The following is a 27,341-nucleotide window of genomic DNA, read 5'->3' as shown; positions in this document are numbered from 1 at the left end:
TGTCCTCTCTCTTCTTTTCTTAATGAGCCTACTTAAAGGCTTGTCTATTTTGTTTATCTTTTCAAAAAACCAACTCTTGGATTCATTGATCCTTATAATTGTGCTTTTGGTCTCTATGTCATTTAATTCTGCTCTGATCTTGGTTATTTCCTTCCTTGTACTTGCTCTGGGCTGTCTTTGTTGTTGTTCTTCGAGTTCTTGCAGGCGTCGGGTTAGGTTGTTTGTTTGAAATGTTTCTATTTTCTTTAGGTAAGCCTGTATTGCTATGAACTTCCCTCTCAGGACTGCCTTGGCCGTGTCCCATAAGTTTTGGGTTGTTGTGAGTTCATTTTCATTTGTTTCCAGAAACTTTTTGATTTCTTCCCTAATTTCAATCTTGACCCATTCGTTGTTTAATAGCATACCATTCAGTCTCCATGATTTTGGGTGTTTTGGGTTTTTTCCTTTGGGGTTGGTTTCTAATTTCAGTCCCTTGTGGTCAGAGAAAATGCTTGGTATGATTTCAATTTTCTTGAATTTGTTGAGGCTCATTTTGTGTCCTATCATGTGGTCTATCTTTGAAAATGTTCCATGTGCATTTGAAAAGAATGTGTATTTAGCTTCTTTGGGATGAAGCGCTCTATATATATCAGTCAAGTCCATTTCATCTAGGGTGTTGTTTAGTGCAGCTATATCTTTGTTGATATTTTGTTTGGAAGATCTGTCCATTTTTGACAGTGGGGTGTTAAAATCCCCTACTATAATTGTGTTGCTGTCAATATCTTTCTTGAAGTCTTCTAGGATTTTTCTTATATATTTGGGTGCTCCTATGTTGGGTGCATATATATTTATGATGTTAATGTCTTCTTGGTGGATTCTTCCCTTGAGTATTATGAAGTGACCTTCTGGGTCTCTCTTTATGGCCCCTTTTTTGAAGTCTATTTTGTCTGATATAAAAATATGGAACGCTTCACGAATTTGCATGTTATCCTTGCACAGGGGCCATGCAAATCTTCTCTGTATCGTTCCAATTTTAGTATATGTGCTGTCGAAGCGAGCACCAGCATCAACCATCTTGATGGTTGATGGTCTTAGACATGAGACTGTGGATGACACAGAGGTTGGCTTCCCAGGGCTGGGGCAGCCAGTGACAACAGAATCTAAGACACCAGCATCCAAAGCTCACAGAACTGATAGGCCTCAGGTGGTGCAAGCAGGCACCTGAGTTCCCGAGACAGCAGGTCTGCACCTTCTCCCATGCTGACTGCAGGTGCAGTTGGGCAGGTTCCTCAGGGCAGGCCCTAATGCCCAGGACTCAGATGGGGCTACATTTAGAGAAGGAACATTTAAAGAGGTAGCTAAAGTGAAATGAGGCCACATGCTGGGCCCTCATCTTATATGACTAGTGTCCTTATAAGAGGACATCAGGACACAGACGCACGCAGAGAGACAACCATGTGAGGGCACAGGGAGGAGACAGCCATCCACACACCAAGGAGAGAGGCTGCAGGAGAACCAGCCCTGCCCCCACCTAGGTCCTAGACTTTCAGCCCCCAGCCTGTGGTATCTATTATGCAGCCTGAGCTGACAGAGACATCTTCCAGAACAGAGCCTCCATTTGTAGCTTCCCTCTCAGCTGGGATGCCATTTAACCAATTCTGGAGAAACAAAACCAACTTCTTATACATAGAGGAAGATTTATTACTAGGAATTGGCTTATGCAGTTGTGAGATCAATGTCTGTTTGACTGTTTGACTCCAGAATGTTTTTCCGCAAGCACAAATCTGCCCACACCTCTCTCATCTGCTGGACTTCATGGCTCACTTTCTGACCCATGCTGGGAGTCCCACGACCCACTTCCCACCCCTCCCACTCCTTGTGGAACCTTTCACCATCAGATGTGGGAAACCCACCTTCAGGGTACAAGCCAGTCTCCTGGCCCTGCTTGGGTGTGGACTCCTGCCTTTCTTGCTGGCCCTCTCCAGCTGCTATGGCTGTTATGTGCCCCAAGTCCCACTGTTCTCCACCCAGATGCCCACCCATCTCCCTAAGGTCCTGAGTCTCTCCAGGGCCCCTACCAAGAGGACAGCCAGATGCAGGAGCTGACCTTGGAGCATGGAGGGGCGCTGGACAAAGTGCATTCTTTGCAGGTGTCCATCACTACCAGCTCTGCCACTTGCTGTGCCCCTCCACACCCATGGGAGCCAGGTATGGCTAGACAGCACAGCCCACACTCCAGGGGCCCAGCCTCCGTGGTGACGACATGGCTGGCAGCACAGCCCCAAGTCCAGGACTGCTGGTTTCATGGACCTTCGTCTTTTGGAGAGGTGAGCTGTGTACTCCTGCTCTGGATCCAGACTGGCATCGCCATCCAGGACTTCCTGAGGCATGGCTATCCTGGGAGTGGGTCTCCTGTGGGGTAGGTCTCCCCAGAAAGTGCAGCTCTCCTATGGGTGGGGTTCCCCTGGGGTCAGGGCTTGCCTAGGGAGGGGCTCACCTAAGGGCTCAGCCAGTCTGATCCCAGGCAGGAGGAATTCAGCTTGCAGTTTACATCTGACCAGAGGCGGGCTGAGGCTAGGGCTGGGGTTCAGTCCTGACATGGGGCTTGGCCCTAGGACAGCAAAGAGGGGGTTGCAGCCAGGAGAGATTGTCAGGATCTTCCCTAGGTGTGAGGGAGGCTGCGAGGCACCTGAGGTCCCTGAAATCTAAGCCCCTCCCTCTTCTACCCCCTATTCTGTCCTCCCTGCTTCTCTTGCCCACATCTGCCCCTCACCAAGCCACCAATGATGGCTCTACCAATCTGGCTGCCATCCAGATCATGCTGGGGCCTGAGATAGCAGTGCCCCTCTGTCCCCTGGGCCTCAGGCTGACCTTGGCTCTAAATATTAGGGCCTGGCCTGCTCTTGTTCTTACTGTCTGCAAGCTCAGAGGCCTGGCACAGAGCTGCACACAAGCATCTCTGAGGAGCTGCTCTCTGGGCGAGCCTGGAGCTTAGCTATGTACCTGGAGACCAGTAATGCCACACTACACAAATACATGCACATGCTTGTACATAGCACATGTGCACATGTGTCACACGCACATACTTAAACATGCACATCACACACACACACATGGTTGTAAACAAAGTTAGTTCTTTATTTTATACTCTTTGTAGGGGAGGCTGTGTCTGAATTAGGAGCCCCAGAGCCCCTTCCCCAGCACCCCAAAACCACACCCCTGGCCACCACTCTATTGGTCCCAGCAGCAAGGTAGACTGACATCTTTGCAAAACTTCAAGTCTGTCCCAGAGGAAAAGCCACAGCCAGGCAGCTACAAAGCTCAAAGGTATGTGAGAGGCCACGTCCACCCCAGCCTTCCAGGACCTCAGCCTAAATATCTGGGCAGGGACCCCAGGCAGGATGCAGGCCTGACCCACATTCTCTCTAAAGAGGAGAACAAGCAACTCATTCACTGGGGCCCAGAGGACCCAGACAGAAGGAGGTACAGGCCAGGGCTGCCTCAGTTTCCCTTAGGTAGGAAGAAGACTGAGAATTGCTTCTGGCTCTGCAGGAAGCAGCACATAGGCTGGGGGCCAGGGTGCTGGTAAAGCAGCCCCATTGGCTGCTGCAGGGGGTAGGGACAGCAACTATACTTCCAGTACCCAACCAGGCACCCCTGCGCATCACACTTAGGCTGCTGCAGGGGAGCAAAGAGGCCTGGCAATCTGTCCAGAGCCCTTGTCCTGAGGCTCTGTCCCCATCCCAGGGAAGCTCCCAGGGAAGGACTGGGCACCCATTCCGGAGCAGTTCAAGGTGCCTTTGGATTTGGGTGGGGGGTGGGGCAGTACCCTAGCCACAGTCCAGCTCACCCGTGGTGGGGGTCGGGGATGGGGCGGTTAGGAGACCCTTTATGGTTGCCAGGCCCGTCCTCCCCTCTTATCCAGGACAGAGGGGCTTACGTGGGAAGGAGCAGTGATACCCAGCAGTGGTGCCCTTCCCCTTCCCGCCCCTCCCGAGGAGGACTGCCAACCCAGGAGGAGAAGTAAGAGAGGAGGAGGAGGAAGGGGAGAAAGAGGTGCCTCTGCTTCCAGTGCGTCCAGCCCCCAGCCTTATCCCCAAGTCCCCACTGGTGCCTGGCCGGAGGGAAAAGTGAAAGCATTGGGGGAGGGTCCTCAGATCCACACGGTGGTCTTCCCCTCCCTGCTGCTGGCACTGCCCTTCTCTGAGTTCGCCCTGGGTTTGGCCCCCAGCGGGCCCTGGCCCCCGCCCGTGCCCCCGGACGTAGCACTGCCTGACCCAGATGCGGATGCGCTGGCCCTCGGGGGCCCCGGGGCAGGCGCAGGGAGGCCGGAGGAGGGTGGGCGGTTACAGTCCCTGAGTGCCTGCCGGTCCCGCAGGGCTCGCAGCGCCAAGCTGGCCAGATCTGGGTCGCGGGCGTGTGCGCGCTCTGCGGAACGCACCACGAAGCTGTAGTCCGGTGGGCAGGCCAAACCAGCGGGCGCAGCAGGCAGTGGACAGGGCAGCGGGCGCTGTGCTGGGCTGGGAGCGGCGGCGACCGGGGGCCGACGGGCTCGCACAGCGTCCTGCGCGCTGCCTAGGCCCAGGTGCGCCATCTCGCAGAGGTTGAGCAGCAGGCAGAGGCAGCTGACCACGTACATGACCAGCAGGAAGACCGTCTTCTCCGTGGGCCGCGACACGAAGCAGTCGACCACGTGCGGGCAGGGTCGCCGGCTGCATGGGAAGAAGGGCGGCACCTCAAAGCCGTACAGAAGGTACTGGCCCACCAGAAAGGCCACCTCGAACGCGGCCCGCGCCACCAGCTGGGCCACGTACACGCGCATCAGGCCTTCGCGCTGGATGCGCCGCCGCCCATCGTGCGGCCCGTTGGGGCCCGAGGTCCCTGCCGCCTTGGCGTCCCCACTGGTACCCTTGGCAGCGCTCTCATTCTCCACCTCGTTCTCCTCTCCCAGGCCCTCTGCTGCCCCCCGCACCTCATCTTCCTCCCCCAGGCCCAGCATGGGTTCTTCTTCGCCCAGGTCCATGGGCTGGGACCAGCTCGGGTGGGAGGGCGCGGGTAGTGGCAGGTGCTCAGGGGGTGCACGGGGCCCCGGGCTGCAGCGGGGAGCACGGCGGCGCTCGAGTTGTGCGGCACGGGCTAGGCGGTGCACGGCGTATCCAAGGTACATGACGGAGGGCGTGGAGATGACCACGATCTGGAAGACCCAGAAACGTACGTGGGACAGGGGTGCGAAGGCGTCGTAGCAGACATTGTCGCAGCCTGGCTGCCTTGTGTTACAGGTGAACTTGGTCTGCTCATCCGAGTAGATGGACTCGCCTCCTACAGCAGTGAGCACAATACGGAAGATCACCAGCACCGTGAGCCACACCTTGCCCACGAATGTGGAGTGGTGGTGGATCTCCTCCAGCAACCGCGTCAGGAAGCTCCAGCTCATGTTGGTCATAGGGGTGGGGAGCAGGAACCTGTGGGCCACAGTAGAACTCAACCCGGGTGGGGAGGAGGAGGGTGAGGGGGGTGTAGGAGTGGGGGTTGGTTGGGCCTGAGGACAAAGAGCAAAGTTCAGCCCTGGGTCAGAGACACAGAGGAGCAGGAGGGTGGGGAGCGGGAATGTGGGACAATGCAGGAATACAGCTCCGCCCAGGGGCAGGTGGAACGCTGGGGCAGGAGTCCTAACCCTGCAGTGAGGTGCATACTTGGAGAGTGGGGCCTGGGTAGGCAAAGGACAGACCCCACACAGGCAACAGCTGCCCTGCTCCAGCTGACTACTCACCCCTGCAGCCCTCAGGCCCAACTCTAGGTCCTCAGAGCCTGCCCCTCCTATCCTCCCCTAACCCCCAAGCCTTAACCATCCTCCACCTCCGGAGACCCCACCCTAGGCCCTGAGAGGCACAGGGAACCAACTGGGTGAGCCAACTTTGTGGGATCAACAGGAAATTAGAGACCAGCCACATGTACCCTCAGTCCCAACCCCCCATAGCCCCCAGGCCTCATGGAGTCCTGTTTCCAGCATGGGGGAAGGGCTGCAGCTTGCCCAGCCCCCAGTGCTTAACCAAGCCCAGACCCCCCACTCCACAACCTGCACACCCCTTCATGCCCTCCCTTTCATGGGCTCCCTCCAGTCTTCTGCAGTCCCAGCTGGGGGTTGGGTGAGGCCAGGCATCTGTCCAGGATAGAACCATGTCCAGTGAGGCACACCTGTGACACTCAGAGACAGTCATGGGCTACTCACCACATCCAAGACCAGCTGACCTGAGTGGGCTTGTGCCCAAGAGAAGGGGCTCTTTGGGCAGAGCCAAACAGCCCCAGCCCCGGGTTTCCAGGGCTGTGCCTCCCAACACCCACCTTCCCTACTCCATAGCCAAGGCCAGTACCTCCTCTTAGATGGTTTGGGAAAAGAGATCCCTGGGTGCCCGATGAGTCTGGCTCCCTCCCTCCTGGAACAGGCCTGGGAGGCAGTGTGGGCAGGTGTGGGATGGAGAAGCAGAGACTGGTGGGGCTATGGGCCCTTTTTATGCAGCTGGGCCTCTCCCCTGGGCAGTAGGTGGGGAGGAAGAGGAGGTATTCAGGGTTCCTGGGGAAGTGACCCCACTTCCTCACATCTGAGTACACAGCCCATCTCAGAACTACACATGCAATGCAAACACAGATGCACACTCATGTTCACTCACATATTTACAGGTGTACACCCACTCAGACATGTGCACACTCATGTGCACACAAACACATGTTCACATGCAGTTCCCTCACGTACATGCAAACACTCAGATGTGTGCATATAGGTGTACAATGAACTTACAGATACATGTACGCAAGTGTGTGCACACTTCTAGATATGTGCATGCTCTGACAGACATGTACACTCACGTGCACATGCACTCGTGCACACATGCATAGGTACAGACTAGCTCAGGCCTGCCCTCCGGGATCACCTCCCTCCCAGGATCACCTCCCTCGCTCAGTCTCAGGCAAGGTTCATGGAGGACCCCTCAGGCCTGAGGCCCGCTGCTCTCCCTCAGTGCCAACACCCACTCTCCTCCAGGACTTGACACATGGCAGGAGGCTGAGGCCTCCACCACCCCCACAGGAACCCAGAAAGTGTCTGGTAGAGTAGCCCCTACTCCTCTCCTCCCAATACATTTCTCAGGGTGCAGGCAGACCTGACTTGTGTTTTGGGTGTCAGTATTAACTGGTTCTCCGGGGAAAGCTTTTGTGCCATGCTCAGCAATTCCTGTGGTGGCAGTGCTCGCCCCCCCGCCCCCCCCCCCATGAGATGTGGCAGGGGGCTCTTGAGACCAGATCTAGCTCAGCGTGGTCAGACCCTACCCTGGGGATGAGAGAGGGTGCTCTGCCTTGAGGGGCTTATGCAGGTCAACTCAGGGCCACAGAGACGACAAGAGGAGAAGCCCCAGACTGGTGGGCTAGAGTCAGCAGAGAAGCCATCCTGGGCAGCAGGAGAGGGGAAGGAGTGACCCTCCTGTCTCTGTCCCCTCCACACTATGGAGGAGCTCAGACAGCCTTCAGGCAGGGGCAGAAGCTCTGGCTCTTCAGACCAAGTGCACCTCCATGTGCTCATCCGTGTGTGTGCAGGGCCTGTGTCTCACATGCAAGTCAAGGTGCAGTCATCCCACAGTCAGGGGCTGGCACACTGCTCCACTTTGGCCTGGGAGACTCCTGCCCTGGTCCCAGTGACACGCACAGGGAACCTAACAACTTCACTGTCAGCTGGTGCTGCCACTGAGCTGGCACACTGATCCAGAGAACCAGTCCCAGCACCTCAGGAAATGCACCTGGAGCACCCAGTGGTGCCAGAGAAAGAAGTGCTAGCATGAGCCTCCTCCCCACACACTGTGGTGGGGGTGGGCAGGCAGGGCAAAGCAACGCAGGAACTCAAGGAAGGAGCTCCCACGTGAGTCTGAAGCTGGGTCAGTTTGGGGGATAGAGTGACTCAGGTAGCATATAGATGAGATTATAGTAGATTATTACCAAGAAATGAAATAAGCCCCACTGATACAAATGATTGACTAAATAACGAAATGAGGAGAAGGATATTCTAAATAGTTTTTGAAGCCCCTGTTCCAGGAGGAAAGACCAGCTCCCCATTCCTCAGAGGGGGCTGCCCAGAGTGTTCACCAGGAGGGGACAGTGGAACCCTCCGGTGTGCCAGGCTGAGAGCAGGGTCCTGCCCCTGCTGCCATGCACCACCCTCCACCCCCAGACCTCAGTCCAGGCCACCAGAAGACAAGTCCCAGGAGGGGCTCCGACAACACACCTGACCACCAGGACAGCCAAGGATGTCTCTCACAGGACTCCAAGGGTCCCAGTGACCCAAGATGTGCATGCTACTTGGGGCCTCAGGGGCGGGACCCTGGGGGGGAAGTGAGGACCACATGTCTCATGGGGAATCTGGGGCAGCAAAGGTCATAGGGAAACTCAGGCGTTGGAGGGAAGCGTGGGCTGTGGAGCTGGCAGCATTGACTGATGAGCCACGGGAAATGGGGGGGATGTGAGAACTCCCAGATTCTGCAACTTCTCTGTAAGCCAGTGTTGTAAAATAAGAACCTCAATTGCAATAGTCCCTGCCCCATCTCTCTCTACCCCATATGTGTGTCTCTGTGGAAGCTGCAAGGTTGGAGTAGGGACTGCCTGGTGGCCTGTGCTGGGCTGCAGGGGCTGTTGAGGCTGCTGGGTGGTACTACCACCAGGGCTTAGTAGGCCTGGAGGTGGCAATGGTTTATTGGCCTTTCGCGAATCCAGGCCCTGGGGGGTTTGCAGGAACCTTCATCCACAGGGAACCCCACCCACAGCAAAGTACCAGATCAAGTGTAGGTAAGGGCTGCCCAGGGATCCTGGATGAGGTCTGGGTGGGGGGGACCTGGGTGCCCCTGAGGCTCCCCGTGACAGCCAGTCACACCCACCAAGAGCCTGGAGGAAGATGCCCAATGGCCTCAGTGGGCATCAGGATGACCTGTCCTGGGAAGAGCCAGCTTGCCACTCCAGTGCAGACCCAGGGGAGTGGTCTCTCCGGGTTGGCAGCTGGGCTCTCCTGCCTCAAGTGCCCCCACACCCAGGTCTGAGCAAAGGTCCTGCAGGGTTGGGAGCCAGGGACAACCCAGCGCCATCCAGCAGTGCAGCAGGTCACAGCCTGGCTAGCAGTTTCCTTCCCATCTCTGGCCAAACTTCCTCCTAGCATGTGAGGGCCGGGGTGGGTGGGACTTCTGCAGTGGGGGGCACTGCAGGCAGAGCCCCAGTGTTCTCCATGCACCAGGGGCCCTGTGCTGGGAGCCTCTGGGGTCTGGAAAGAGCAGTCTCAGGCAGCTTTCCCCCTCCCTGAGGATTCAGAGACCCTGCGTGTACCTGGCACTGATAGCCTTCACCCACAGGTGAACACCCATGAGTACCTCAAAGTGGCTTTGTCCTGGGAGGCTGAAGCCTTAGCAGGAGCCCAGATCCTTCCCCCACCCATACATCTGCTTAGGGGCCCTGGGGGGCACAGGCCTCAGCAGGCTTGGTGCTGCCTGCCCACCTCCCAACCAGACCTTGGCATTTGTCCTGGGCCTCCCCTCACCTCTGTAGTAATTCCATGGGGTTCTGTCTTGCCAGGTCCCTCCCTGGGACACTTGACTCCTGTCCTGGAGGTCCTAGTTGTATTTTAACTAGGCTCCCTGGCCACTCAGGACCCAAACTCCAGGCCTGGGGACTGTCTGCCACAAAGGCATTGCAGCTCCTGTGTGTACAACAGCTGCCACCCCACCCCAAAGCAGCCCGGGCTCTCCATCAAAGCCCTCATCTGCGTAAGGCCCACAGGGCCAGCCTCTTTGGTGTCTGGACTCACATTCACATCCCCTTCTGGGAAGCTCCTTCCACACTAGGATGGGGAGGTGCCCCCACCATGTGCTCAGCAGATGCAGGGGGGTGAAGGGACATCTGAGCTGAGGGAAAGGTGAGTACAACTAAGGCCTCAAGACCCTGTTCCCTCCCAGGGATGTAAGGTGACAGTAGCTGGGCTGCGAGGGACCCCAAAGGGGCAGAGAACATATTGAGGACTCTGGGGCCCCTCTCCACTGCAGCTGGGACTGGGAAGTGCGGGGAGTTCCGCCTGAAGGGGTGAGGGTGGGCCCAGGGAGAGCCACGGGGGCACAGCCTGGACAGCTCCAGTTGCTGGGCCTATGGATTCTCGATCTTCTCAGGCACTGCTGGCTCAGGGTAGGGTACAGGGCCCACCACCTAGCCCTGCAGGGTGCCCATGCTCTCCACACCTACCCCTCTTCCCAAACTGCTCTGGGTGAAGCCAATGCAGCCAGCATGCTGCCACCTTTCTCAGCGAAATGGAGCATGCTCACCTCTCTGTACCCCACACCCCGCCACACCCACCTGCTCCATCCACCATGGCCCGGCACACCACAGGCCCCGGGCAGACAGGGGAGGTGCTCTGCCCTGTGCAGCAGCCCCGACCGCTCCTGGACCAGCCACTGCCCCTTGCCAAGCCCTCTGCCCACTCCCACTCACCTTCCTTCCCCTGGCAACCCAGTCGACTCACTCACCATGTCTGGGGCACACTAGGGGCCCCTCCTGGGTCTGTTCTGCTCTCTGCTGACCTGTGAGGCCCAGACCTAAAGACCTGTGACCCATTAAAACTAAAAGAAGGAAGTCCCAGGCCGAGCACTGGCTGGTTGAAGCTAGGTTAGGAGCAGTGTGAAGGGCAGAGAAGAGCACCTCTCCTGGCTTGACAGCCCTTGTATTGGGTGAGGCTCCCAGATTTCCCCCAGGTTTGAAGAGCCTAAGGCCCCACCCTCTGGACACATGGCAGCTGCCTGACTAATGTGGGCTGGCCAGTCCTGCACAGCCCAAGGGGCCCCAGCTCCCACAGCTCTGCTGCCCCCAACTCTTGGATCTTGTGATCCCAGAAGACCCTGCTGGTCAGGACCTATTGACAAGCAGTGGGTTTGAGACAGACCCCCTAGAATGAGATACCTGGCCAGGACGAAATGGCTGTCATCTTCCAGGGACAGCCATTTCCAGAGAGGCCAGACCAGCCTGAGACCAAGCCCAGAGGGGAGAGTGACACTGCTCAGCCCCATAGGGCACCCCACACCTGGTCCCCTTGACAGCATCCTACCTTTTTCAAGTCAGAAAATGTAAGTCTCTGTGAGCCCTTCCACCTGCTGGCTGGTCAGACACTGGCTTTCAAGGGTGTGCACCCGGCAGTTCCGTACCCGACCCAGGGCCACCTCTCACCACCAAGCACAATGCAGGGGGAGGGCCTTCAAGGGCCCCATTGTTCCCCTCAAGGCCCAGGGTCTGAATCCCCGATTGTCCCTGGAGTTGTACAGGGCCAAGAGAAGGAAGGGGCCTCCTCCAAGCTGCACAGTGGGTTTCGAGGTAGCTGGCTTTGCCTCACCTGCCCTGGGGCCTGCCCAGCAGTGCCCCTTTACTAGCTGTCCTGTGCCCAGACCTAACTCCCACCAAGCCTCCTTTGTTTATCTGGGTGTAAGGACAACGCCAGCCTCCCCAACTACTTCTGCCTGGGTTCCCTGCTTCCTCTTGAGCCTGTGTCCACTGTCTTGGTCTCACCCCAAGAGCATGGCGCACAGACCACCATACCCCAGGGCACCACAGCTGCTCTAGCCCGAGACTCGTGGCAAGGGAGGTGTCTTCTCAGCCTCCAGGGAGCCTGGAGCCCCAACAAAAGCCCTCAGGTCTCCAGAACTGACCTCACCCAGACCGCCTGGCCAGCTGGGCTCAGTGGGCTGTGATTAAGGCCAAGGGAGCATATGGCACATGCAGGCCTCCCAGGCACCAGGGCCCAGCTCCTGTAGTCTCAGCCCCCCCTTCCAAGTCAACAGCATCTGTCCCTCGCCACTCCTCACCTGGCTTGGGGCTGGTGGGGGCAGGATGAGCCCCCAAGGCCTTCTCCAGCCAGCCTCACGGAGCCTTGAGGAATTAGTGGGAGAGGTATATGCTCCTGGCAGCCCCACCCCCCTGCTCCCACCTGTGCCTCAGGGCAGGAAGCAGCCCAGCCTCCAGAGACCCCCCACTCTGAGAACAGCTCCTGTTTGTCTCCTAGACTCGGAGCTGGGAGGGCTTCCCTTTTGGTCTCTGAGCTGTGGAACCTGGGCACACAGGGAGCCTGGGGAGTCGTGTGCTGTTGGGGAGCAGCCCCTCTGGCCAACATCCCAGAGTAGCAGACATGGGGGACCTGGAGCAAGCAGCCCTTCTGGGACTGGTGATGTAGGAGGTGGCCATCAGGAGTGGCAGCACAGCATGAAAAACACAGGGCAAGGGCGGCAATCCATGGGCTCAAGGCCACTTTCACTAGCAGCTCTTTATTAGGACACCAGCCCAACTCCCACAGGAGAGTGGGACTCATCAGGGGCACTCAGAAATAGGCATGGGGAGCAAGGCGAGAGAGGCAGGCTGAGTCATCTTGCCAGGGACCCCCCTGGCCACCAGAGTGTGTGCAGGGTCCTGTCCAGGGAGGACATAGCTGTTGTCATCCTCAAGAGCAGCCAGTCCCTTGGGCCTTCTTGATTTCCTGCAGGAGAGAGGAAGAGGGGTTTGCCCTGAACCCCATCCCCTGTCCCATGCCCTTTTCTGCACAGAGATGCAGCCCCGCCCCCTGTCGGAGCCCACCTCTGAGAGTGCTTCCTTCAGGGTCCAGTAGGCCTTGTCCAGGCTGTCGTTGACAATGATCAGGTCAAACAGGCCGGGCTCCTTGCCTGGGGTGAGGACAGGGGATCCCCGTAAGGCCAGTGGAAGCTCAGTGAGGGTTGGGGAGCTGTAGGTGACAGCTCCTGCCTCTGCCTTCCCACCTCTGGAAGGTGACTCAGCTGCTATGGGGGAGGGTTGGGCACCAGCCAAACCGACACTCACTGCTTTCCATGTCTGCCCGGGCAGCGGCCAGCCGCTTGGCCAGGCTCTCTTCTGTCTCCGTGTTCCGTTGCCGCAACCTCTGCTCCTGAGGTGCCCAAAGAGGATCAGAGCCTGCAGGGCAGCCCTGGAGCCTCCTCCACCCCTCCCCTGCTTGGATCCCCACCCCCACCAGGACTTCCAGTGAGGGTGGCTGCACGAAGATGTAGATGGGCTTCAGGTCAGTCTTCTTTATGTTCCGAACACCCTGGAGGTCCACATCCAGCACACAGATTCGGTTCATGGCCTGTACCACTCGCACAGCCGCTTTGCTAGGGAAGCGGGGAGGGAGGGCAGCACTCAGCTAGGGCTCCTGGGCCCTAGCACCCCCACCACCTCCACTGCCACCTGCTGGGGTCCTGCCTCCCCAGGTCCCCAACTCTGGGCCTGGGTGGGAGCCTGCAGGGGCCCACTCTGACTTCTGCTACCCCTTCTGGAAGCACTCCCTCAGTAACCCTTGCATGCTGGGCCCTCTGCTAGGCTGGGGGCAGCAGTGGGGAGGGGCAGGAGACGGTCCTGGCTGTCACCAGTGGGCTCAGGGCTCCTGGGTACCCACCATCTAAGGGTAAGAGCAGCCCCAGCAACCCCCTCCAGGGCTCACTGTCCTTGCTAGCTGCACCTGGGGTAGAGCATGAGGTACAGGCTGCACAGAGCAAGCCTGGGTCCACCTGTGTAATGACACTGCTCTGGGTGTGTAAGGGGTGGGGGTGGGCAGCTTTTACTGGCCTGGGACCTTTCTAGGCTGCTCTACTACTTGAAGGGAAGGGGTAGAAAAGTACAGCCTGCAGACCACTGAGACCCAGGCCCTCTGAGTCTTCACTGCACACTGGCCCAGCACGTGGCCCCCAATGCCCATAGCAACCTGGCCAGGTGAGCTCAGATGGGGCCACGAGGAAGCAGCCTGGAAAACCCAGACTCTTGGCCCCTGGAAGGGCTGGGCCCCTCACCCTGACAGCCGGTAGAGAGAAGCCCTTGCGTGGGCTGCCCAGTCTAGGTCCCTGGGGGTTTAGAGGAAGGGAGTGTGGCACACCTAGTCCCATAAAGGTTCCCCGAAAACTCAGCGTGCTCAATGAAGTCCCCGGCGGCAATGTCCCGCTGCATCACCTCCCTGGACACAAAGTAGTAATCTGTAAAGGGCAGGAGCTGTTGAAGCTGTCCGCAGGCAGGCCATGAGGGCCCAGACAATCCCACATGGGCACAACCAGCTTCTGTCCTGGGCCTGTCTGCCCGTCTGTTAATCCACAGAATTGTTCAGCTCTGGGCAGGGAGATGTCTGAGGAGTGGACAGATACCACTTCTCACACTGTCCTCAATGAAGGGGGCCTGGAGACTGCTGGCTTCAGTGTGGTGGTTGGGGGGACCTCAATGCTCTGCCTCAAGATACTACAAACACCCTAAGGTTACAAAAGATGCTTGTGATATCAGAGAGCCCTAAGTCGTGTGCATGGCTCTGCCCCTAGCCACATGGCCAGACAGTGCAGTGCACACGCTAGGAGCAGGGCCCCACAGCTACCTGGCCCCCCGCCAGCCTCTCACGTGGGTATGTGGTGTCTGCATGAGATCTGACGCCCATTACCTAAGGAGGCCTGCTTACCCACCCACCCTGGAGGACAGTCCCAATCGGATGGGGAGATTGAGACCTCATGCATCACCCTGACAGTTGGGGGGTGTGGGATGGCTCCAGACTTGCGCTGGAGGGCAAGTGCAGGGCCAGCTCACCTTTGCCATTCTCTTCTCCAGGCCTCGGGTTCCTCGTGGTGTCTACGAACAAGCACCTGTGATCCATCTAGAGCTCACTGGGACCCATCTGGGCCATCCAGAGCCCACACATCCCATCCCCAGGGCCTTCCCGAAGAACCCAGCTCAGACTGTGGTGGGGTAGGGGGGTCAGCAGTATGGGCATGTCTCATGTGTGAGGGAGGGTTCCTGGGGGGTTTAGCAGCATGGGAATGTCCCTATGTATGTAGGGGTGTTGGGCTCCAGTGGGGGTCACCAGGGCCCCCCAGATCCCTAGGACCTCACGGGACACGCTGAACCCGAAGATGCTGCCATGCTCTTGAAGAAGTCTCTTGAGCAGGGTGCTCTTCCCAGCCCCAGAAGGTCCACTCAGGACAACAGGCCTTGGTCCTGACATCCCTATGGGCGAGTGGGAGCAGAGATCAGCAGGCCTGTGGGACCCGTGTAGGTGGGGTGGCTGCAGTTGCATACCCCCCAAACTCTCACCAGGAATCGAACAGAGCTGAGGGCCATACCAAAGCCCAGCTGCACCTCCCCAAGGGGTGGACTCCCTGGCACCACAGACACATGGCCTCCCAGCTGTGCACTCCAACCCCACCCATGGTGTCTGGGCCTCTGCTCCTGGGAGGGGCACATGTGGTTCCCCAACCCTGCATCTTCTGGCACCATACCCCAGAGGTGGGCGAAATCAAGGTCAGTGGAACCCAATCCCTGCTCTGAGAACTTCTATTAGGAAGTGAGGGACTGAGGGAGGGACCACAGCTTCCTGACCATACCCCTGTAGGTGCTGGGAAGCCAATGGGAGGGCAGCCTTCCAGTCCAAGGTACAGGGCTCAGACACCTGTCATAGGTGAGAACAGGTGAGGGAGGGGGGTTTGGGGTGTCATATAGATGACATGCCAGCCAGCTCTGTGCCTGTCTGACACCCCCAGCCCCCTCCCCAGGACAGGACCTACCTCCTGGGTGGGGTTCAGCCCCCTCAGTCAGCCGGGGCTATTCAGGATGAGCTGGGAGGCAGGTGTAATCCCAGCCTGCTCAGGCCTCTAAGCACTAAACTCCTCCCAGGGCAGTCAGTCCTGCCCACTTGGGGCCTTGGGGAAGAGAGGGCTGTCCCTGGCCCCTCAAAAGCAGCCTGCGTGCCCAGCCACTTTCCTGATGGCAGGAAGGCTGGGTCCAGGTGCAGGCCTCCGAGGGAAATCTCCAATGGGCATGGGGGAGTTCAAGCAGCTCCCTATGCAAGCCTGGCTCTGTAGGCCATCTGGGGACCCCCTGGTAAGGTGTGGAGGCCCCCAAGGTGCAATTCAGTGGCCAGCACACTGACAGTGAGAACCAGGAGGGACAGGCTGCTTGGTTTAGGGACGCCCTGCTGCCTATCTCTAACAGGGCCCCTAGCGGACACTGCTTCCTAATCCCCAAAGTAGGCTAACTAGGTAATCTCACAAAAGCACTGCTATTCTGGGCCTATCACACCACCCACGTGCTCCCTGTAGAAGAAGCTGGGAAACACAAAGGAGGAGGGATGCACAGGAACCCATCGACACTCAAGTGTCATCTCTGAGTGACCAACTCTTAGCTCCTGGGACTCCTGTGAGTTTCCATTACAAAAATGCCTTGCTTCTATGTAGAGATCATCCCAGTGGACTCTCAACTACTCTCTGGCATCCCAGCTTTCCCACCCAAATGCATGTGCCACATATACACCCACATTCCATATACACATGCATGCACATGGCTCTAAGCCCAAGGTAACTGCCCACTAGCAGAGTGCAACTCCATCCCTCCCCAGAGGCCTGGACACAAGAGGTCCTGCCTCTCCCTCACTGGCACCCTTCACAAAGCTCCATCCTCTGCAGAAAGAATGTCGCAGGGGCAGTCCAGCCTACTCCTCCGGGTGTGTCCTCATTTCCTAGGCAATAAGTGACCAGGAAAGGCAGTGGAGGGAGGGACCCATCAGGGCAGAGGAGAGGCTGGGGGCCACCAGGTCCCAAGAGAGGCTGAGGAGGCTAGGGTCCAGCCCCATCACTGCCTAGCCTCTGGTCAGTACTGAGTCTCTGCCTCTCAGGCCGGGCAGCTGTAGCCATGCACTGGCCTCTTTCTCCTGGACCTGATGGTGTGTTAGGCACCACAGGCACATGAGTTCTTCCACAGCAGGAGCAGCCCCAAGAAGACACAAAGTATCATGGCCATACTGATGGCCCAGAAGGCCTGCCCAAGCCTTGATCATGGTGGCAAACCCTCAACCCAGTGGGTACTCAGACCCAGCACCCATCTTGGGGTATCCACCTCCAGGGACGGGAGGGCCCAAAGGCTCTGCTACCGGCTTCCCAGAGATATTAGAAGGTGCCCTCCAGGGTGCTAGAGGCGCTGAGAAGGGAGAGCGGCTCACCTGCCTTCTTGCACAGAAGTCCCTCAGGGATGCTCTGCTGTCTGTCATGCACCTGCCACAGGTAGGCACCCCCAGCCTCCAACTGTAACCTGCCCAACAGGACCCAGTGCTCCCTCTCCAACATGCCTTCCAATCAGGCCACACTTCTTTTCAGGCCACACCTCCGGGCTCTGAGCTCTGACACCTGAAGTGGGCCACTCTGCAGGGATCAGTCTTCTGTCAGGACCAAACACCACACACCAAGTTCAAGAGCTGACACCCTCACAGGGCATGTGGCACAGGTCCTGCTTGTCACCTTACATCCAAACGCTGGTTTCTATCCTGGGCCCTCCATACTGTGCTGGGATTGGGGCAGGGGACCCTGTCCCACCAAGTCACACCCCAGCCCAGGAGGAGCTCCCCACGAGGCCCACTACTTACCTGCACCGGGCCTGGTGAACAGGGAGTGCATCTGCACAGGATTAGCTAGCAGCTGTAAAGCTCACTCCCTGCCAGGCTATGAATCATCACCCCCCCAGCCCCTCTACACAGGGTGTCCTCCTGATGAGCCTCCCCCGATATCAAACTCAAGCTCCAGGCCCCCCAGGGCAGCCATCACCTGCCCCACTCTGGACACTCATGACAGAGAGGTCCAGCCTGCTCAGCCTGGCTAAGGGCACGTGTGCCAAGTCTCACCCTGTGCTGTCCACAGAACTGAGTCCCGCCTGGAGGATGGTTCCCAGAGCACAAGGGCCACATAGGAATGGCCTGGCCCTGCAGAAGTGCCTAGGGAGTTGTGGGAGACAGGGCTCTGTCCAGTCACCACACAACAGAGCACTCACTGAGGCCACCTTCCACAGCACACCTGGAGTGGGATGGCACTTAGGCCTTGAGGCCTCAACAATCAGGTACTCAGAGACTGACTTTGGCCCTAGTGCCTGCAGGACCAACTGAGGGCATTCTGTGTTCTCCACTCCTTCACTATCCCACAGTCCTGAACCTTAGCAGCACGGCGAGAAATAGGAAAGCTCACAGTACTGCAACGAAAACTTGGGATGCAAGCTCATACATTCCAGAATGCTCTCCGCTGGAACCCTGCCCAAAGAGCACCCAAAGCAGCCAGGCAGCCTTTTTGCAGAGCATTAGAAGGAACCTCCTCTTTCCACTTTCATCCTGCACCACCCCATCTCCCTCCTATTCCTCCACAACACACCCAAGATAAGGTGTGACTTCTGAGATCTGAGAACATGGAGAGGAAAAGTCAAGTCCTGCCAGCCATCTTGTAAGCCACAAGATGGGAAATTTAGCTCAGGACAGCAGGTGATGCCCCATCCCTCCCAAACAGACCCTGTGGGGCAGAACTTAGTGACACATCCTGGCCAGGTAGTCTTGAAAAACCCACTTAGGCTAGCCCCTCAAAAGCATGAGCAAGAGCCACACTGCGCAGGACCCCAGGCCTGTCTTGGTGCTGCATGACATGTCTGGATCTCTTTCTATACAGGGGAAGGCCTGGATTCAGGCTTGTACCAAATCCTAATTCTGCACCATGGGCAGAGGGCAGAAGAAGCAGAAGAGGAGAAAGGTCCCTGGCAAGCGAGCTATGAAGCAGGAGGGGCACAGGCCCTACAGAGAATTAGCCTCACCCTTACAGAGAAGAAATCAGGACCCACAAATGCAAAGTCAACAGGAACCAGGGGAGACAAAACCAGGAAGACTAAGGCCCAGCACATGCAGAGTCAGCAGGGAGCTGGGAGACTGAGGCTCAGCCCACAAAGCAGGGACTTGGAGCCAACTACAGAAGTGCCTGCCTCCATTCCAGTGCTCCCAGTGCCTCACTTGCATTACTCACCCACCTTCCAGGTACATTGGAGGCACCTCTTTCCGTCCCCACCCACATCACCACATACCCCCTTCATTTCTGCTCCTCCTCAGATCAGCTGAATGTGTTTTTCCAGCTATGCAGAATATGCCACAAAAGACAGAACTTTACAGTTTAGGAGAAAAAAAAAACCACCCAATTTTGGTGTGGCAGAATAGAAAAGTAGCGAGCATACCATTATAACTCCCAGAATCTTCTACTCAAGGAAATTGCTGATATCACCCATCCCAGGCAAAGATCAAGGTCCAGGTCTAAACCCAGTATCCAAACAAAGCCCAGGCACACTGTACCTGTCACAGGTGTGGCCCCAACTGGGATATAAGTGAACTGGGTGTTGCAGGCAGTCCTGTGGCATTCTCTGAGCAGGAATAGAGTGGGGACTCATCTGGCAGGAAATTAAGCTCCTCAGGGGCAACACAGGAAACCCCACCTGTCCCTGATCCCTCCTGGGGGGAAGAGGAAGGTTTTCCTGCATCGGTCACAGAAAGTCAGGGTTTAAGGAAGGTCTAAGAGTCTGGAAGGTCACGTGCTGGAAGGTCTAAGAGTGATAGGAAACTCCAGAGAAGCCCACATTTGGACAGTCATGCTGCCTAGGAAACTCACAAGAGGCTGGTCAGAAAAGGCAAGTCTTGGTTCCCCTCTTCCTGTCCCCGTGGGCCTCATCCCACACTGGCTGGCTGCAACAGCTGCTTACAGTGCCTCTCTTCTCCAGTAAAAGACAACAGTGCCAGGTGAGGTGCCACGCCTCGCTGCTCCTACCCAAACCAGCCCCTGGATGGACTAGGCTCGTTCCTTCTCTGTTCCCCAAAGAATAGGAGAGGGGTGGACCCATTAACCTAGACTTGAGGGCTCTGGGCCCGAGGGAAGCTGAACAGCAAATCATCACACCCCCAAGTCAGGCGAGCTTGTCCCAAACATCTGCTTCAGGGCCCGGCAGCGGCAGTCCGGTCGTCCTGGGCCCACAAGCGGGCACGGGCTGTGGGAAATCCCGGTTGAAAGACCATCGCGGCCTTCGGCACGCAGGGTTTTCACCTCTGCGGCGGCCCACCTCGGGGAGGGGGTCAGGCTGCTTCCCCTCCGTCTCCAGAGCGAGTCCGCAGGCTGCAGGGGTTTTACAAGCTGGCACTTTCCGCGCCAGAATTCCCACCTACGTTTTGAGAACCAGCACAGAGAAACCGACTTTTAATGTGCCCGAGTAAGAAAAACGGCCACCGAAAGCCACTTCAACATCCACAGACACAGAGAAGACACAACCTAAGAACGAGGGCGACCCTGTAAGTGGAGTCAATGCACCTCCGCGAAGAGCCGCACTAACCAGTCTTCGCGCCCCCCGCTCTGCCCGCTCTTCCCTCTGCGGCCGGGTGGCCTCTGAGACAAGTCAGCCCTGGAAACCCCTAAGGGCTGCGGGGTCGGCCCCACGAGGACTCCGCGAGAGTGGCACCCCGGGCGCACGGGAATCGCTGAACGCGAACACCTCGGATACGCAGGGCCGCGGCGGCGCCCAGGAATGACACTCACCGTCCGACGGGGCGCGGCACAGGGCGGCCGCCGCCAGCCCCGCCAGTGGGCGCCGCAACATAAGAGGCCACAGCCACCGCTCTCCGAGAGTTAAGCCGCAGCACCGTCCCAGCTCACTTCCGTCCGGAGGGCTGACGTAAGCACCGTCCCGGTCCGGCACCGCCCCTCACGGCTTTGCGTAAGCGCCGCGCGACAGAACGCGCTTAAAGGGCCTGCGGCCTCGCCGCTAGGGTTCGGCCTCACGAGGACGGGGTGCTGCACCGCCATTCCCAGGGAGCCTGGCCCGTGGCTGTCCCGACCTCAGTGAGTGTGGCAAGTTGGAGCCGCGTTGTGTGGGCCGGGCGTGCTTCCCCAAGGGAGGGAGGGTTCTGCCTCCGCGGGCATCCGTTCGGAACCTCACAGCGTTTCCCTTTGCGGCCGGGTGGCCTCCTAAGGCGGAGGGAGTCCTGCAGATGCCCTGCCCTGACAGGCAGGGGACACCGAGGCGAACCTGCCTCTACCCGGAGGGCTAGTTTCTGTTCCGGGGGGTTGGAATACCGACACCTCAGGCATTTGGCTTTGAAGTTTCCGGTTTGTCGCAGCACGGTTGCAGACGCTTCCCTGCGAGTCCTGGCATACTAAGACTGACCCTGGGCTTCAGCTGCCTCCACGTGCCACAGGGATCCTTACCTCGCTGGACTCTGTGAGAACTAAATGATCGTGGCCAGCATGGTGTGAAGCAGCCTCCGTTCATGTTGCCCTCCGCGCTCAGAGTAGCTTCTTGTAACTCACCCAAAGGGGCCTAGATCCTGCCCATACTGACAGTCGGGATATTTGGGAGTAGGACCTGGGCATCTGCTGTTCACAGACCTTCGGCAGGTGGTTCTGATGCCAGGTCTGAGCCGAGAGCTTGATAACTTACTGAGACTGCCATTAACCTGGGAATAACATGCCTGCTTGGAGACGTGACTGGTTCTGTGGCTTTCTTCCTGGCTAGGCCTGGCAAGGACCAGTTATGTGGAAAAGCCTGCCTGTTAAGACGACTTTTCTTGCTCAGCAGGTGACACACAGGGCCAGTAACTGACCCTCAGCCTGCACATGCCACAGTGTCGCTCGGGAGGAATGGCAGTTGCAGGCAGCATGCTTGGGTAAGCACAAGCTTCCAGGCCCCTTGGGGTCACAGGGCCACCCAAAGGAAGGTCAACTCTGGAGCCTCAGGCTGTGCTCTTAGGGATGCCTCCCCAGCCAGTGGGTTTATCTGGATAATACATAAAAGTACAGAGGCTTTGACAGGGTATTGAGGGGGAACAGGGGGAACGGGGACTTATTAGCACCAAACAAGCAGTGATGGGAGTCGCTCCCGTATCAGAGCCTGCAGCCTAGCCCTGGAGAGTGCCATAGCATTCCTGCTGTTCCCACTGGAACTGCCTATTTGTTCCCTTTGCCCCACTGCCTCCCCCAAATGGGAAGCACAGAATGGTTAGTGTTGCCAGAGGAAGAAACAAGGGCAGGTGTCTTGTTCCTGTGGAATGTGGGGAAACAGAGGTGGCACTTGAAGTCTGAGTTGGTGTGAACACGGGAAAGGGACTCTGACTACACCGTTCCCTGGAGGGCCCATATACTGGGAGAGGTTCATATGGGAACTGATGCTGTTCCCAGTGGGAGAGTACCCATGTTCTCTTCAAGGGTTGACTCCATCACCACCTAGAAGCTTCCTCAACCCACTGATGTCAGGTTCTCACAAGTGGCTGTGCCCCGGGCTCCTGTTGCTGACTGCAGGCTTCTCTGGTGCTGGAGCTGCCCACCATCTCCTTTCTTCTGTCCTTCACTTCCGAAGGCAGGGACTGGCTCAGCTGGGGGGTCTGGGACCTAACAGTAAATAACCTGTGGTTCCTGTGACCAGGCCATCAGAGCCTAGCAGAGGAGATGGGCCCACAGCCCTGGGTGTCAGCTGCAAAGTGCATGGGGTGGGTCTGAATCCAAAGTTGCATGAGAGCCAGGATGGAGGGAATTTGGAGGTTACAAGGCAAGGCCCCAATTGGGTGAGACAGGGGTGAGGCAGAGTGGGAACTTGCAGTACCCTGTCACCTTGGAGCACATGCTCTGCCCTGTATAGGAGGTCTCGAGTGTCTGCCATGTCCGGAACCGAGTGGGCTCCACAGGTCAAGCGTGCTCAGATTGTCCCAACAGAATGCCAGACTGGGTACTTTGTTCCCCGCAATCCTGGAGTTGTTCCTCTTCCTGGTTCATAGATGGCCACCTTCTCCACGTCCTCACAGGGCAGAGAGAGAGAGCAAGTGTCTGTCTCTTATAAGGGACCATTCCCAATGCAGGGGCCCCACCTTCCTGATCTCATGTAACCCTGATCACCTCCCAAAGGCCCTGCTCATAATGCCTTTTTATTGGGGGTTAGTGCTTCAACGTGTGGATTTGGGGACATAAACATTCAGTGCACAACATCAGGTCTATGTTCCTGTTAAGAGGCCACTTCCAGCTCTAGAGCTTATGTTCAGGACTCCAGACTCCTAGAGAGTGCTATCCTAAGCCATCTGTCCTTAGCAGTCTGAAAGCCTCGTATTCTCACCCCCCTCGGCCTCTTCCCATACGTGGTGTACGAGCTGCTCTGACCACATCCCAGGCCTAGGGGGTTGCTGTGGGCACCCACTGGAGCTGGTTGACCTGGTCTTGGCAGGCACTCTGGTCTCAGCACCTGCCGCTGACTAGCATGTGTATTTGCAGATTGCTGCGGCAGCAGGTGGTGATGGGGACTGCCCCTGTGGGCCGCTGCCTGCACATGTCCTCCCATCAGGCTGACAGCAGCAGAGCTTCGCTCACTCGTGTGCACAGACAGGCCTATGCACGCCTCTACCCCGTGCTCTTGGTCAAGCAGGATGGCTCCACCATCCACATCCGCTACCGGGAGCCCAGAAGAATGCTGGTGGTAAGCTGCCCTCCCTGGAGTGTGGGTCTGGGCTAGGCAAGGAGGGGAGGGTGGGCAAGGCATGGAACTCTACCTACCCAGATCAGACAGCAGCAGTGGGTTGTGTGAAAACAAACAAACAAAACATCCCGGGTAAACAAGAAGAAATTTCTATGAAGAGGGAGAGAGGTGGAGGTCGGGAGGACATCCTTGTCCCTTTTGCTGACCAAGTGCATACCCTCCCTCCACAGATGCCCATGGACCTGGATGCTCTGTCCCCAGAGGAGAGGCGGGCACGGTTCCACAAACGTGAGGCCCAGCTCCGAGGGAAGGAGAAGGAGCCAGAGCTCCTTGATGACTTTGACTTGGAGCGGTACAAGCAGTTTTGGACCAAAAAGTGACCATGCCCACAAGCTGTCCTGGCCCAGGAGGCTGTAGAGAGGGAGGGGCATTCATCTTTAAATTGAGCATCAGGACTAAATCTGCCTTGTCTTTCTTTATCAAACATGTGCTGGAGGGGTCTCTCTGAGACTGAGCCCACTGGAGGGCTTATAGTTGGGTCAAGCTGTGGTTTTAGGAGGAGGCTCAGGGGGCACATGAACTGTCACTGCAGGAGGCACCTGCTGCTGCACAGCCAATCTGGGTTGAAGTCCCCCCCAGCCAGCATAAGGCATGGGGTGTAGGTGGGATCCAAGGATGCTGGCACCTAGCCTGAAGCTGGCCTGCTCTGCCCCTCTCCGGGGGTCCCCCAGCTCTGCCCTTAGGCAGTGAGAAGGTGCTTCCTGACATGGAACAAGGGGAGCAGCCCCATTGCTAACTCCTCAGATCTTAGCTATATGCTATAATGGGCTGCCACCTTCTGGCCAAGGGGTAGGTTTCACCTGGACAAGATGGACATTCTGCAAGACCTGAGGGAGTAATCACCAACCTTCACACAAGCAGCTGACCTAGCCCAACCTGGGGCTGCATCTTGTCCTGAGCTGTGGATTGATCCCGGGACCCTAACTGTCAGGCTCTTCCTCATAACCTGAGGGCCTATGTTAGAACATTGCCATACACACAGGTTGTGTGAAGGATGTTCCAGGCACCACTAGGGAGGCAGAAGCCTGTGGGACATGACGCTACCTCTGATGGCAGCTCACAGGGAGGGATGCCGGGCTGAACACCCACCTTGGACTCCTAGCTTGCAGTCCTCTTTGGTCTGCTGAGCATGCAACTGGCCATGTGAAGCTACTTTGACAACTGCCTTCCAGAGCCTGCTGGCCTTCTGGCCTATTCAGGGACATTCCCACCTGGGCAGTTGGATCCTTGGATCCCTCATCCCTCCAGCTGCTGTCCCAGTTCACTGCTTACCACTCATCTCCGGGGACACTGCACAACAGTGTCTGCACTCACTGTTCAGGGCCAAGTTACTCATGACACCTGTTGAAGACAGCAAGGCAGACCTTACTCAAGGTAGGGTTGTGGAGGTGGGTGCACTAAGTGGAAGAGATTGAGTACTGCATGGAAAAGGGGGTTTGTACCAGGAGCAGGGTGGCGTCAGAGATGGGAAATAGTAAGAGTACTGGATAGAGGAGGTGTCTGGCCAAATCCACCTAATGTGATTGCTTCTGAAGGCAGGCAGGCTATCAAACTTTGGGGTATGAGGAGTCCATCTAGATATGGAGGGTGGAACTTTTTCCTAGAACTGATGGCATACAGATAGACATAGAGGCCCAAGATCTAGTTGGAGAGATCTGGGCAGCCTGAGAGTGGCCAAGCAGAGTCCTGTCTGCATTTTATAAAGGTGGGGGCCCTTCTTATTGCCCCCTCCCATGCTTCTGTACCCTTCTCCTGTCACCTCACCCTAAAATGCCATTAACACTGATTACCCGCCAGTGTCCAGACTATAGTTGGGCCTTCCCAGGTAGTGATAGGAGTATGGGGTAGTAGGCTGAGCTGTCTCTGCTGTTCCCCAGTGCTTCCTTCATGCCCCCCTGGACCCATGCATCCTACCATGAGAAGCTTTCCACTACCAAAACTGTGATCCTCCAGAGAGGCGCACCTGTGGCTTTGGACTTGTACACATGCTGAAGGCCCCTGAGTGGGTGTAGCAGACCTAAAGCTCCCATGTGTGGGAACCGAGGCTCAAACTTGACAGTGAGTGGTTGGGGCTCAAACCCTGCTGACTCCCACTGTGGAAGCCTCCAAAAGGGCTAGTGAGGGAATCAGTGGAGGCGAGTCAGGAGAGCAGGTAGAGGCCTCTTCATTGCCCTCCCCACTGAGTACCTACAGGCCACTTAACTGGGATACGTGCTAGGGCAGCATTCTGTAAAAGAATCCACATCAATGACAACACAGGGTGGGCACCCTGTTGCAAGTCCTAGGTCTGCAGTCGCATGGAGTGGGTCCTGCATTCATTGGACCACGTTACCGAGTCGGGTCTCAGACAGGGAGCACTTCTCTGACAACGAGTACGCGGAGCCATCAGCAGTGAATGCCGAGTGCCTGTGCGGGGCCTCAGCCAGTACGTGGGCAGACGTTCTTACCTGCGTTGCCGCGACCACTGGACTACGCACGGTGGCGTGGGCGTCCATGCCCCTCACATCCCATCACCAAGAAGGTCCCAGCACTATTGCTGCCCCCAGCTACAGATGTGACAGCAAGAACCTCAGTGCCGCAGGAGACTCCACCAGTTCCTCAGAAGTGTCTGTCTGCGGGCTCTCGCAGAGTACATGGGGAACGGTGACTTTCGGGCACCGCTGGATCCCCGTGTCACCACACAATGTGATTTCTAATAATGGTTGTCATGCTAGCTGGGCCCTCGGGTCCAGCTTCTGCCCTTTCTGGAGTGGCTTAGGGAGGGGAAGTGCTCCAGCGTGGGTCTAAAACCAGAGCCAAGAGGGACCGGGACGCGGAAGGAGTGGTGCATGCACAGGCGCGCAAAGCAACACAGGGTTGACACAGGCAAGACGTAGCAGCGCACGACACGGAAGCGTCAGGACCAGGGGATACGGAGGTGGCAGGCATTCCCACTCGACGGTCGGCTCCAGCCCAGGTGGCATGCAGTAGCGGGCAAGACCAGCTCAGCTGGGGACATGCACTATGGAGCAAAGGGAGAACGTCCCGGGGCCTCATGGGGGGAGGGGGGCGGCCTGGGTTTCTCTGTGTTAAGGACACTGAACAAGCCATCTCCCCTTGGAGGCTCTCCCAGCTTCCTGGCCCAAGAACCCGGAGCTGGTTCTCCACAGTCGGGGGTACCGTGCACGTGTGTCCCAAGTGGCTCCCTTGACAGCACTGAGCGAAGAGCAATTGGCCAGGTGCCTTTGCGCCTGGAAGCAGCAAACAAGACCAGGGGCAAGGGGTGGGGTGGGGGTGGGGCGGTGCGGGGTGGGTAAGAGCTGGTTGACCTTTTTCTTCTTGGGAGCCTCCCTAGGTTGCCAGGCGGCCCCATGATGTAAGTTGCCAGGTGCATGGGGCCACATGTGTGAGGTGCCCTCCCCTCTACTGCTCTAGGGGCCCCTGGAAGAGGCCTTGAGAAAGTCCCATGAATTTTTCTGCCTACGTGGGAAGGCCCCTATCTGAGCCACCTACCATGCCAGTTGCAGGCCATGTGTGGTACCAAGGAACTTCACTTGGTGAAACAGCCATGTCCGGCCAGTGGCTATTGTGGTTAAACCCTGGCACTGTGTATCCCCAACTCTCAGCCTCGAGAGTCACAAGAGCAGGAAAAATAAGCACAAGAGGAGAAAAGGACACAGGACCTGGGCAGCCTCCTTGCTGTCCCTGGCTCCTGCCATTAAAATGCGGCAACTTGCCTTTGGGGCTATGTCAAGTGGTTAAGTGGCCCCTCACACTAGGCATCCTTGGGTCTCCCCCAAGGGCCTGACAGGCTCAGCCCACATGACCCTGCCCACCTCAGGCAGGACCTGTTTTCAGTGAAGCTTTAGGGCTTCTACCCTTCCAGGGAACTGGAGGGCAGGTTTAAGGGGCCCTACCAGGCCCCTGTGTAAGCAGGCAAAGTGTTGCCTCAGCCCCAGATGACCCCAGGCCCACGGGGGAGACAGCTGCCCAGGAGG

At 57.6% G+C, this 27,341-nt stretch overlaps 3 protein-coding genes, 1 long non-coding RNA gene and 1 other non-coding gene across 16 annotated transcripts; 2 read left to right on the top strand and 3 right to left on the bottom strand.

Moving 5' to 3' along the window:
* Positions 1–933: 933 nt before the first annotated feature.
* LOC118982927 (U6 spliceosomal RNA) lies at positions 934–1,040 on the bottom strand. Its single transcript, XR_005065618.1, has one exon. It is a non-coding gene; the product is annotated as a U6 spliceosomal RNA (small nuclear RNA).
* A 2,102-nt stretch (positions 1,041–3,142) lies between these two features.
* GJC2 (gap junction protein gamma 2) lies at positions 3,143–12,171 on the bottom strand. 2 transcript variants are annotated; one of them, XM_037040067.1, is made up of 2 exons: positions 11,096–12,171; positions 3,143–5,441 (listed from the first exon to the last, which is right to left on the bottom strand). In XM_037040067.1, the coding sequence occupies exon 2, from the start codon at positions 5,420–5,422 to the stop codon at positions 4,133–4,135; it is 1,290 nt and encodes a 429-aa protein (XP_036895962.1). In that variant the 5' UTR covers positions 5,423–5,441; positions 11,096–12,171; the 3' UTR covers positions 3,143–4,132. The 2 variants fall into 2 exon arrangements, with proteins under 2 accessions (XP_036895962.1, XP_036895961.1); XM_037040066.1 differs by lacking the exon at positions 11,096–12,171 and adding an exon at positions 6,351–6,429.
* On the top strand, positions 4,648–8,034 carry LOC118982925 (uncharacterized). The gene is made up of 2 exons (XR_005065616.1): positions 4,648–4,732; positions 5,259–8,034. It is a non-coding gene; the product is annotated as an uncharacterized LOC118982925 (long non-coding RNA).
* A 105-nt stretch (positions 12,172–12,276) lies between the features above and the next one.
* On the bottom strand, positions 12,277–20,503 carry GUK1 (guanylate kinase 1). 10 transcript variants are annotated; one of them, XM_037040071.1, is made up of 8 exons: positions 20,385–20,503; positions 14,908–15,021; positions 14,605–14,646; positions 13,916–14,012; positions 13,019–13,157; positions 12,850–12,934; positions 12,610–12,695; positions 12,277–12,511 (listed from the first exon to the last, which is right to left on the bottom strand). In XM_037040071.1, exons 1-8 carry the CDS (start codon positions 20,443–20,445, stop codon positions 12,476–12,478), a joined length of 660 nt encoding a protein of 219 aa, XP_036895966.1. In that variant the 5' UTR covers positions 20,446–20,503; the 3' UTR covers positions 12,277–12,475. The 10 variants fall into 10 exon arrangements, with proteins under 10 accessions (XP_036895966.1, XP_036895971.1, XP_036895968.1 ...); XM_037040076.1 differs by lacking the exon at positions 20,385–20,503 and adding an exon at positions 20,182–20,201; XM_037040073.1 differs by lacking the exon at positions 20,385–20,503 and adding an exon at positions 19,703–20,114 and having other exon boundaries at positions 13,916–13,993.
* An 83-nt stretch (positions 20,504–20,586) lies between these two features.
* Positions 20,587–23,766, top strand: MRPL55 (mitochondrial ribosomal protein L55). Of its 2 annotated transcripts, none has more exons than XM_037040078.1 (4): positions 20,587–20,687; positions 21,424–21,511; positions 23,103–23,304; positions 23,535–23,766. In XM_037040078.1, exons 2-4 carry the CDS (start codon positions 21,462–21,464, stop codon positions 23,682–23,684), a joined length of 402 nt encoding a protein of 133 aa, XP_036895973.1. In that variant the 5' UTR covers positions 20,587–20,687; positions 21,424–21,461; the 3' UTR covers positions 23,685–23,766. The 2 variants fall into 2 exon arrangements, with proteins under 2 accessions (XP_036895973.1, XP_036895974.1); XM_037040079.1 differs by having other exon boundaries at positions 21,421–21,511.
* The last annotated feature ends 3,575 nt before the right edge of the window (positions 23,767–27,341 follow it).

This window comes from Sturnira hondurensis, unplaced genomic scaffold (genome assembly GCF_014824575.4).
Source record: "Sturnira hondurensis isolate 20B ecotype Veracruz unplaced genomic scaffold, ASM1482457v3 Scaffold0002582, whole genome shotgun sequence".
In the NCBI taxonomy this organism is placed as follows: Eukaryota; Metazoa; Chordata; class Mammalia; order Chiroptera; family Phyllostomidae; genus Sturnira; species Sturnira hondurensis.
The sequence above is the reverse complement of the archived record's forward strand: the minus strand, read 5'-3'. Positions and strand labels throughout refer to the sequence as shown.